The sequence below is a fragment of the Bos indicus x Bos taurus genome, chromosome 17 (genome assembly GCF_003369695.1).
Source record: "Bos indicus x Bos taurus breed Angus x Brahman F1 hybrid chromosome 17, Bos_hybrid_MaternalHap_v2.0, whole genome shotgun sequence".
In the NCBI taxonomy this organism is placed as follows: Eukaryota; Metazoa; Chordata; class Mammalia; order Artiodactyla; family Bovidae; genus Bos; species Bos indicus x Bos taurus.
In genome coordinates, this window is record NC_040092.1 from 32874252 (window position 1) to 32886269 (window position 12018).

Here is a 12018-nt window from a genome sequence, read left to right on the forward strand (position 1 = left end):
CCGCCGCCCGGTCGCCGCCGCCGCGGTTTGGCTGGTTGGCCCGAGGCGGGCGGGCGGAGCGCGCAGGGCGGAGGCGGCGGCAGCGGCGGCGGCGCTGGGCCGGGAGGAGGCGGCCGAGGGCGCGGAGCGGCCCCGGCCCGGGCCGCGGGGGGAGATGGCGTCCTACGTGGATAACAGCTTCCGCCAGGCGGTGATGAAGAACCCGGCCGAAAGGACCCCCCAGGTGAGACCCGCGTCGGCTGCGCCGTCCCAGCCTCCACCCCTCCCGACGCCGTTTGCCCCGCGCACCCGCGCCTCCCATCAGGTCCCCAACTTCCAGTGGCTTCCCATCTCCAAGCCTTCACCGGGTCCTCCTGGCATTATTTCCCCCTCTCTTGGGTCTTCTTTTCGCTGCCCTCTCGGTGCTGTCCTGCCCCCGCGATTGTCCGGCGGGACAGAGAGGTCTTTCCCGACCGTCCCGTCTTCCCAGCCGCGCGCTGGGCCTGCGAGTCAGCGGGGGTGACCTCTCCTCGGCCGTCCCTCTTGTCCCACCGGCCGCAGTGCTCCCTTCCTCCGCGAGCCTATGGCCCCTTCTGCCTTCAGAGTTCTTGGGTGTTTGCAGAGGTGTTGAGGAAACTTAAAGGGCTCTGCGAAAGACAAATCCGCGGTGGCCTTCTAAAGTGAAACGTTTGAGATGTTTGTATATTTACTGTTTTGCTTTTTTGGGGGGGAAAAAGGATGCCGCTTTCCAAGGAAGGGAGGAAGAAAGTTGGATAGCTAGGTTACTGCTTGTAGTTTCAATTGCAGACAGAACTGCAGATCAGGCATGTTCAAATACTAATCCCCCCCCCGCCCCCCCCGCCCCCGGGAAGGGCACCCTGCGGATTCTTCTGGTGTTGCACAACCTTGTCAAAATTAGGTAAGTTGGTTAACCTTTATACATTTCGTTTACGTTCAGGCTTATTTTTTTCTGGCTTTAAGTGGAGGAATTGCTGATGGTGTTGGATCTGGTCGTCTCTAGTTGGACTAGAAAGGGGGAAATTTATAAAATGTGGTGGTTTGATTTTTTTTTTTGCTTGTAGTTGCTGACTGGATAATGACGCATGCGTTGGGATGGTGACTCCAGGGGATCCTGCTGCCAACCTTCTTAAGACAAATAAGCCCTCCTGATCCTTGGGACCATCAGATATTTAGGATCTAGTGCTTGAAAGAGTGGCTTCGCTTGTTAGGTGTTGGATACCATCTGTTCACATCCAAATGCTCTCCTCTGCCGTTGACGGTTGTTATTTAATGCGGGGAGAAGAGGATAAAATAGACTCTTCCACCGGCTGCCTTTGGGCAAGGCCCAGGAACGGCACCTGGTACCGTTTTTCATTTTTTTTCTGAGGCAGCCGTCACATCTGGGGAGTGTAGCTAGAGTGCGCATATTTACCAAACATGTGGAAGATGGGTGGTAAATTTTACAAGGAAAATTCAGTTCACACTGTCACCGGAAAGTTCCCGTTCTGAAGGATTACTTTACCAAAAACAAGGACTGTGCTGCTCAGGTCCTGTTGCACTGCCTCTCCTGTGCCTTTTCCACCTACTGTTTGTTTTGTGGTTGGCAATCACTCAGTTTTCTGCATCTGAAACTGTAGGTTCTCAGCCACAGTGTGATGGAAAAGCTAATTTCAGTGAGGTGTTTCAATGCCTTTCAGTGTTTGAGGTGCCAAGTGAAATCACACATGCTGAGAGTATTAGAACTCAGTAAGGTGGTCAGAAAATGATGTCAGAGGCCTTGGGTGGAAATTAGAGAGAGGGAAGTGGTGTGTTTGGTTGGTTGATTAGAATAGCAGTGACTCAATACCTACTATCAGGTGGTGGGGGGGGGGGGGGTAGTCGGTCACCAAACAAGGCTGAAAGAGACAGAATGTCCACTGTGACAGTGCGTGGATTGTGCCAAAGAAATGAACTGTTAAACTTTCCTCTTTCCGTGCCAGCTGTGGAGAACAGAGTGAACACCGACCAACATAGAACTTGGCCTGAGTCAGAAGTGGGCCAGTTGCTACCGACACCAACAATGTGCAAACTTCTCTGACAGCCTGAAAGCAGCATATTTATCTCCCTCCCCCCGCCCCTCCACACACACCTTCACAGAACAAGTCACCCTCAAGAAACTTACCAAACATTTTGAACTTTCGTGAGTGTCCACCCTATTAATTTTAATGCTCAATGCAAACCTCCATGTTTATCATTTTAAAGAGAAAGTAGTTGGTAAGGTGACTGCTTCCCATCTTTACCTGGCTTGTTAAAAAGAATTACTTTTCTTCTAAAAGTTTGAAATTTACTCAGAAGTAAAAAAAAAAACAAAACAACTTTGGTATCAGATACCTTTTCTGTTGAGTGCTTTGTGAATGTGAGGACTGGAAGTTTCCCTGCACTCTTCTCATGACTACTTGAGAGTTAGTATTTTGTAATATAAAAGCAAAGTTATTAAACCTATGAACAGGCACACATGGATCAGGAAAGTTTTGATGTTGTGCTTCCTTCTGTTTCTCAGGATAGATTTATGAAGAGTTTGTATGATTCTTACGACAAGCAAAAGAAAGGCGCTTTAAGAAAAAAGATAGAGGAAAAAAACATATATATATATATATATATATATATATATGTTTTGTTACATTCATTTTTTTTTTTTAATCCCACCAACCCAGTCTCCTAAAACCCGAGAAGACATACTTTTGTACCAGGTCGGTCAGTTGCCTAGAAGTAATCATGCTGTCACTTGTACAACCTAAAAAGTTAGCTAAGAAGTTAAAGAGGTTTTGGGGGCAGGGAGAACCTCAATGCCAGACACAGGGACTTTGAAAATTACTATGAAATTAGGAAGCTTTTCATAGCCACCTGGGAAATGGAATCCATTTTCCCCATTTATTTAGGCACTTCACTAGATGGGGGATGGTAAGGAGAAGCAAGCAAAATTGTCACCTGAATTTTTAGCCAGATGTTGCACATTCAGATTTAAGGGGCTGTCACTATTTCTCCTGATATTCTGGGAGGAGGAAAAAAAACTATCTTTAATCCAGTATGTATCCAGTATTGTGTGTCTGGAAAATGGCTAAGTTGTAGTCAATGGGGCACTGTATTCTCACTAACAAACCTTGAAAATAAGGAACACTGCACGTTCTATTGATATTTTTCAGTGCACCTCTTGTTGAAAAAAAGGACTCTTAAGTAATTGCTTTATTAAACTATTTGGGTTTATGTCTTTAATCACTTAAGTGGGAAGCTTGGTCACCTAAGCAATTTAGTGAAGTAAAAGATGTAAATAAATTACAAATAGCTTCGCCCCCAAGGCTTTAAACAATAAAATGAGTTTTCCAAACCATTTTATTAACTTACTGAGTTCAGACCCTTTCAGATTGCTTAGGTAGGGTGTTTAAATGCCTGTTTTTAGTCTTTCAGGTGAAACATCTATTGCAGAGTTGTTTTTTCTGCTTTAAAGATTTAATATGTGTTTTTAGCTAGTTGTAAAAGTTACTTTTTAAAATATTTGTGTTTTAATTTGTGTTCAACCATTTGTGTTAAAATGGTTTGTATTTTAAAAAGTATTTTAAAAAACAGCTCCTGCCTCACCTCTTCCTAGTTAATAATATTACTTTGTTCTTCACTGATTTTGGGGGGGGAGTGTGTAGCTATACACCTTTTGATTTAGTTGCAAATTCATGAATTTGTCATCAGAGAGCTCATAACAGTGCAAGACTATTCTTTGCAAAAGTCACTTGGTAGAATACCTCTTGAGTGTTAATAAGAGGGTTGAAAAAGTGCCTTTAGCACAGGGAACTTTAAACTGTGCGAATCTGCACAAAAAGAGTTTCTCTGGTGGATGTTTAACTTTCAAATCTAGTGGAAGAATTGTCTATTTTCACATAAAAATTGACACATAAAAATTTCCATTTCTTTTTATCATTGTTTATTAGCAGTCTTATATTTTCATCTGAAAACTTATACTTTGATTATATTTTGGCTTGTTTTGGGGCTCTAGTAATAAATAATTTGTCTTAAGTAGTTTTTGTTCATAAAACACAACTGAATGATCTGGGTGCAATTTTGAAAAGCATGTCTCACAAAGTAATGCCTGTTTGGGTACAAGCATTTAGCTCTCATAGCAATGATATTTGAATTTGGAGGTTAAAAAAATGCACATTTATTACTGAAAAGCTAATTTCAGACTGTATTAGCATGTGGCTCTAAACAAGTGAGGACTTAAGTTTGTGGTAAAAATTATTAACATTCTTATGCATTATTGGTGGAAACTTAGTTGCCTTCAAATAACCTTTTAAACATTTAGTAATTAACAGTTCCATAATTAGCTTTGCATATCTTGGCTGAGATTCAAAATGAATCTAACTGCAGTGCTGTGTGGAGGCTGGTTTAATATAGTCCTTCCCAGACCCTGGGATTTTCATAGACACTCAACCCCACCCCCCTCCCCCCCAAATTAAAAAAAAAAATGAAGAGGACTTCCTGGTTGCCAACTTGGTGCAGTTTTCTTCCTCTCAAGAAAGGATGTAAAATAAAAAAACCCAGCTATAACCTCTTAACACTATAATTTTACATATGAAAACTCACCAAGGTTTTTTTTTTTTTTTTTAAGTAATTGAAGAATAGTTGCCTTACAGTGGTCATTTCTGCTGTACAACAAAGTGATTCAGTTCAGTATATATATAACCGTTTTTGGGGGCCGCACTGGGTCTTTGTTGCATAGGCTTTCTCTGGTTGCGGTGCTCGGGCTTCTCACTGTGGCTGCTGCTTTTGTGGAGCACGCGCTCTGTGGGTGCGTGGTCTTCAGTGGTTGCAGCACTCAGGTTTAGTCGTTGTGGCGCACAGGTTTAGTTGCTCCTTGGCATGTGGGATCTCCCTGGACCAGGGATGGAACCCATGTCCTTGGCAGGAGGATTCTTAACCACTGGACCACCAGGGAAGTCCCTAGAAGATCTTTAAAACATTCTTTTCCATTATGATTTATCACAGGATATTGAATAAAGTTTTGTACTCTGCAGGACCTCGTTTATCCATTCTATATATAATGGTTTGCATCTGCTAACGCCAAATGCCCAATCCATTCCCCCAGTTCCCTCCTGTTTGAAACCATAAGTCTGTTCTTTTTTTTTTTTTTCTCTTAATTTTCTGTTGGCCTGAGAAAACTTCATCCAGGTAGATTTGGGGGCGGGGGGGAGTTAAACACAGTAAGGTCTGCCTTTGATGTTTGAAATTTAAGTCATATAATGTCGTATTACATAAAGTAATAGCAGCATTTGCTTCCGACGTAAATGAATTATTTGAAATAAAGATAGAGTAACCTTTTTGAAAAACAGACTGCCTTCTTGACTCTTCTGAAAAAAAGTTGGTTGTTGTTTGTTTTTAGCTTTGTTTTGTAAGCTTTATAGGTAATGAAAAGGAATTATAATTCCCTCAAAGAACTTTGGTCTAGACTTGTGTAAAGAGATGTGGAAGTGCGGACCCCGGTGATAGTTCCATGATATTGGTATTATATGAGCTGTTCCCTCTCCTGGTAACAGTTTTCTAGAGGTTTAGAATTTCTCAAATATTTAATAAGAGCTAGATAAACTGCAATCAGAACTTATTTGATCCTGTTAACTGCTGGAAGTTCAGTTGACCAACCAGTACTTTCTGGCCCTTGGCAGCTTTCTGTTCTCTAGCTTGTGGTGTGTGTTCATGTAAAAGCTAATCAGAAAAGAGACCCTGAAGAAGAATTAGCCGTTGGTGGTTTATTCTGGGGAGGGCTGATAGTAACTTTCTTAGAAGCCAGCTAGCAATCAGTGGAACTGAAGGGATGCACGATGGTGATTCTGATCTCTCCTGAGTATTCATGCTAGAGTTGAAACTCATTCTTTTTAAAAAATAATTTTTGTTTTTAGTTTGAGATAATTGTAGATTCACATGCAGTTATAAGAAATAATGCAGAGATCTCATTACAAAAACGTTTGTAATGTTTTCCCCATTACAAATATCTTACAAAACTGTAGTGGAATATCACAACAAGGATACTGACAATGATAAAGCCTAGGTGCAGATTCCATTACCGCAAGAATTCCTTTTGTTGCCTTTTTATAGGCACGATCACGCCAGCCCTACCTCTGGCAAGGACTGATCTCTTCTCCATTGCTATAATTTTGTCATTTCAAGACTGTCATGTAAGTGGAATCATACACAGATTGACTTTTTGGATTGGCTGTTTTTCAGTTAGCATAATTAAGACATGTTACCTTTTGGCCAAAATGAGTTTAGTTACTATTATCTCTGAGTGGTTTGGGCTGTGTTCTTGAGATACCAAAAGTATTTGGGGATGGGGGCAGCACAAGGTAAGGTGGATTTAAAACAGTAACAGTGAGAAATTGTTAATAAACATAGGTATAAAATAAAAACCGAAGATCATTAGATCTTGGATGAGCAAGAGTTGTGAGAGTACAACACATTTGGGATATTTCAATATATATAGTTTTTTTTCCATAAAAACATTTTTTTCTGTGTATATAATGTAAGTGTAAAGGTAGTCTTACCATCTAGAATATGTCATGAAAAGAAATTACCTGGTTTTCCTCAACCGAAGTGGTGTTTTACAATTCAGAAGGAAGTCTGATGGATGTATTTATACAAAGGAGTTCCAGGGGGACAATTTGAACAACCAAATATGGAATTATACCTCTAGGGGAAAAAATATCCATGAACTCATGCCAACATAAGTAAATTATTAAATAAATAAATAGGGGAGAAGAGACAGCTCTTTGTTACAGTAGGATTCCCCCCCCCCCCCGCCCCCCAAAAAAGTAGAAGGTGTGCTAGAAGTGGAAAATCACTGGTAGGCAAACCTTACAGTAATAATAGTTGCAAACAAGAATCAGATGCCAGAACTAGTGGGTGAGAGTGTGATGACAAATATATATACATCGGATATCAGAATATTTGCTTAGTCTCAAAGTGTCTTCCCCACAAGATCAATTAATTAATTACAAAGGGGAAATCAGTACTTTTAAAGTGAAGAAAATTAGCAGATACCAAATTGACTAGGTGATCAAAGTTATATCACAAGATGTGTCGACATGATGCACCAAGAAGGGCACATCTGAAGTGGTGTTCTTACTAAAAAGCCCTTCAATTTGAGTGTCATAAAACACTAGGCAAATTCAAATTTTAGGATGCTCTATAAGACAACCTGGAGGAGGAAAGGGCAACCCACTCTAGTATTCTTGCCTGGAGAATCCGTTGGACAGGGAAGCCTGGCAGGCTATACAGTCCATGGGGTCACAAAGAGTCGGACACGACTTAGCAACTACACACACGAGATGGCCAGTACCCAGAAGTGTGTTCAAGGATGAAGTGCTGTTGAAGAGCCACAGATTGAAGGAGACCAAGGAAGCATTATAACCAAATGAACTGTGAGATTCTGGGTGAGGTCTCGGACCAGAAAGTAAACACTGGGACAACCGGTGACATTTGAATCGATAGTTTTACTGTGGCAGGCTGGATGAAGAGTGTATAGGATCTCTGAACTACCTTTTATAAAAAAATAACTTGTTTTAGTGTAAAGCTGTGTCAAAATTAAAAGTGAAAAAAAACCAACAACCAGCTTTTGGGGTTGTTGTGACTCTGACAAGAGGCCACCAAATTAAGATATTTAAAAAAAATAATCTTTTTTCCTGAGTTAATCTTAATGAAGAGCTCAGTGCCTTTTAGCTAAATATTTTGCGTACATTAGGCCATTAGTGACATGGCTGAATCAATATATTAGAGGAAATTACACACACACATATCCAAGCTTGCAATAAATGGACAAGAAGAGCTAAAATTTATTCACCTTTTCCCCTAAATTTTGTAGATATTCCCACAAAAATGCAGTGTATTTTACCAGTTGTGACGGTTTCATGATCCCAAATGTAAGTGACTTAGAATATTTGGTATATGAAGAAAATGTGCAGGAGATAAAATGTTCCATGCGCATGAGGCAAGTAGAAAAGACGCTGCGGTAGTAGTTTAAGGAAGTCAGTTGAGGTGAAATCAAGTTTGTAGCATCCCCCTCTCTTTCCTCTCCTGTGAACTTAAAGTCTCTAAATTGTTACTTTTGGTAGGAGTGAGGAGGTGGAAGGGAGGGGGAGGGTGGCAGTGGCTGTTGAAGAGGCAGGTCAGAGGCCCTATTACAGCTGGAGCTGATGAGACCTCTGAGCTGCGTGTGCAGCGTTTCATTAAAATCAGTTCAAGACAGAAATACAAATCTTTTTTCCATATATATATATATATATATATATATATATTTTATGTATATATATATATATGGAAAATTGAAACACAAAGGCATTATAATATAATGCCTTTGTATTTCTGTTACAACCTCCCCTCCTCTGCCAGCCACCTACCTTTCTTTCTTGTGGTAAATATTGGAGAATACATGTTGTTTTTGTATACTATGTATTTTTTTTCTGTAACTGAAACTAGTGCTGGAAGATTAGATTAAAAAATATAGGTGCTAACATTTGAGATAACTACAAATAAATTATAAGCTGGGAGATATTTACTATTTTCAATTATAAAGATAAAGCCATTTGTTTTCTATATTTCAATAGGATTTTTTTGTTTGATGTTTTCAGTAACTGCATTTGAGGGCACAACTGAAAAAGAAGAGCTGGCCAGCCTGTGAAGTAACTAAAATCTTACATTAATAAAGTAAAAAATAGTGAAAATATATAGATGTTAACTAGCCCTATTTAACATTTGTCCAGTTGTTCTGTATGTAAGTTAAGTATTTGAAGTCTTCAAGGCAGTAAAGTTTCTGATTTCTTCTGTAAGTGACATTATGCAGTCTTGCAAGCTCCACACTCAAAATTAGAAAAATTTTGGTAAAATTGTTAGAAATGTTCAGCTAAGTTAAATTAGTTACTGTATTAAAAAAGTGCTTGATCAAATTTATACATTTCCAAACAACTAGAGCTGAGTTTTAAAAACGCACGAGTTAAAAAAAAGATTGAAATGCCAAGAATAGAGGTGAAGAAGACTTTGCATTTCAGTTTTTTCTAGTCTTCATTGGTGTCAGATTCCCTTACTTTTGTGGGACTGGAATAAACTGAGGGGCGAGCTTTAGGGCTGGTGTTATCAAGCACTGCCCTGCTCCTTCAGTTGGGAAACCACAGACTTCTCTCCGAGGCAGACAGTGTATGCCGAGACCCACAAGTTCTTCAATCCCAGATGTGAATCTCCAAACCTAAAGTCATTTGAGACTTAAGTTGGAATGGGTGAGAATTCCTATCTTGATTCCATTTTCTCTGGTATGGTTTAAATCTACATCAGTTAGAGGAAGCTCTGTGGGGGTCAGCATGGTAAAATCATTTCACTTTAAAAGTCCTTGTTCCCACTTGACATTTGGTGGGATGGCTGCTTTCCTTTGTAGTTACACATTTGTGTCTTTAAGTGCATTCACAGTATAGTTATTTTGAGTTTATTGAGTATATTCCCTTCATCTAACCTGATGGCTATGATCCTGAACTTTGGTATCCAGACCACAGACAGCTTTGTGGTCCTGTGGAGGTAACTTCACTTCATGGGGTCTCAGGCTTTTGGATTTCAAGGGCTTTTTAAAAATCATAAAACTCTGGGCTTCTGATATTGATTTGTCATCTATTTATTTTGAGAAATAAGCTTGTTAAAGTGAATTTAAACTCTCTCTCCACTATTCTCATTTCATAAAAGAAAGGACATTCTAATATCATAAAGACAGAAAGGTTATAATCTCAGAATAAATTGAGCTCTGTTTCACCATATTCTGTTTTTGTCAAGGATTGTTAAAATTTTGCCACCGATGAGTATGGGGCTTCCCGGGTGGTGCTAGTGGTAAGTAGCCTGCCAAAGCAGGAGACACAAGAGATGTGGGTTTGATCCTTAGGTTGAGAAGATCCCCTAGAGTAAAAAATGGTAACCCATTCCAGTATTCTTTCCTGGATAATTCCATGGGCAGAGGAGCCTTCTGGTCCATAGTCCATGGGTTCGCAAAGAGTCAGACCCGACTGAGCAACTCATATTACCAGCCTTGTATAATTGTATAGATTAAGTATGTTCATGTATTTTTAGTTTTTTTTTTAACAGTCTCTGACTTGAGTGCTTAATATTTGTTGTATTTTAAAACGTTTTATTGTATATTGGAGTATAGCCTATTAGCAATGTTGTGATACTTGCAGGTGGACAGCGAAGAGACTCAGTCATTCATACACATGTATCCATTCTCCCTCAAACTCCCCTCCCATATTATTATTTTTCAGTTGTTGGTGTTTATTTTTCCCTTAGATAATTTTTCATCATTCATGTATCTTACAGTTAACTCACTGAAGTGATCATAACATAAATCTAATTGGTAGAATTGATTCATGGCTTAGATTGTGTTGGCATTGCATTAGTCTGCAGGTTATCAGAAACCACACACACGGAGGCCTAGTGATGGGCTTATCTTTCTCACAAAATAAGAAATCTCAAGTTAGGCAGTTCAGGCCTGATGGAGAAGCTCTAAGATTTCATCAAGGAAACTATCTCATGCTACTTAGCAAGTGATTTTAGGTTTCAGAGTCCCAGGATGATGGCTGCATCCCAAGCAGGAGAGATGGGAGAAGGTTGAAATTCTTAGCTCTTTTGTTGGTAAGAGTTTGTTATTTTGAAGGGACGTCCTCTCCAGGTGTTTGTCATTGACCAGAGCTGGGTCACATGGCTACTCCTAGTTGCAAAGGAGGCTGGAAATATATTTTGCACTTAAGCCTGTATATTGCAGAAAGGCAGGAAAGAAAGGAGGTTAAGATGAATGAGCGCTATGAGCTGATAGTATTTGTCCAACTTACTTTGTGTAGGAAATGGATGATTGTAAAAAGTTTACAGAGTGATTCTCAGGAGACCTCTTTGAAAGTCTTACTTCCAGAGGTCTTACAGTAACATATAGAGCTACATTACTGTAATTGCAGTTTTGGAGTCACATAGATATATTTAACTTTTTAGTTCAGTTATTAGATGTATGACTATTAATTTTCTGAAGCACAGTTTCTTATTTGAAAATAGAGGTAAAAATACCAGTGTGTGAACATTATATATAAATATAAATAAAATACTAAATGTGACTTTTAAGTATGTTTTTAAGTGGAAACTATTGATTTATGTAGTGATTTAAAATAAAACATAGGATTATATTTTCTACATTCTTTTCGCATCAGTTGCACTCTTTTAAAATTTTATTTCATTCCTTGTGTGTTCAGTTTTGTGTTCTGATATTTTTGTGTATAGCAGTGCTTTGTTATTTTTCTGGGACTTTTAAGTTTTCAATTTGTCATTCCTCATACAAGCTGAATCATCATCATTTTATAAATATGCAATCATATATAAAATACTTATAAAAGATAGCAGTTTAAATAGTTTTCTGTAACTTGTTGAATTCATACTTATAAACTTATGTTTTTGAGAAAAGTGACTTCATATTGAATGTTATATGAGACTAGTGAAAGTATGTGAAAGTGTTAGTCGCTCACTTGTGTCTGACTCTTTGTGACCCCATGGACTGTAACAAGCAAGACTCCTCTGTCCATGGAATTCTCCAGGCCAGATATTGGAGTGGGTTGCCATTCCCTTCTCCAGGGGATCCTCCTGACCCAGCAATTGAACCCGGGTCTCCCGTATTGCAGGCAGATTCTTTACTGTCTGAGAAGACAGACTTTGATATTAAAACTTTAAGTATGCAGTATGTCTTGCTTTAGAGTAGATGTGATTAGTTATGGGCTTTTAATGATAGCATTCAAGATTTATGTAGATAAACTGCTCTTATGTGTAGTGGGGTCAGTTAAACCATTTGATATCAGAAGCTCACAGCTAGAAATGTTACTTGAAAGAGTCTGGGGTATTTGTTATTTTAAAACAGTCTGTGTTTTTTTGTAAGTTATTTGTTTCTGGGAGGGGGGCTAAGGTCTAAAATATGCCTGAATCTGGAGTGTAAGTTAAGACTTTGATTTCATTTAAAAT

The 12018-nt window shown here is 39.3% G+C and overlaps 1 protein-coding gene across 11 annotated transcripts in view; it reads left to right on the top strand.

The window, feature by feature from the left end:
• The first annotated feature begins 89 nt into the window (after positions 1-89).
• RAPGEF2 (Rap guanine nucleotide exchange factor 2) overlaps positions 90-12018 on the top strand; it is a 270343-nt gene continuing 258414 nt past the window's right edge. For 10 of the 11 annotated variants that reach the window (XM_027567249.1, XM_027567250.1, XM_027567251.1 and 7 more), the window contains exon 1: positions 90-223. In XM_027567249.1, coding sequence (XP_027423050.1) covers positions 155-223 — 69 coding nt within the window. In that variant the 5' untranslated portion in view covers positions 90-154. The remainder of the gene's footprint in view (positions 224-12018) is intronic. The other variant, XM_027567257.1, reaches the window with a different exon arrangement.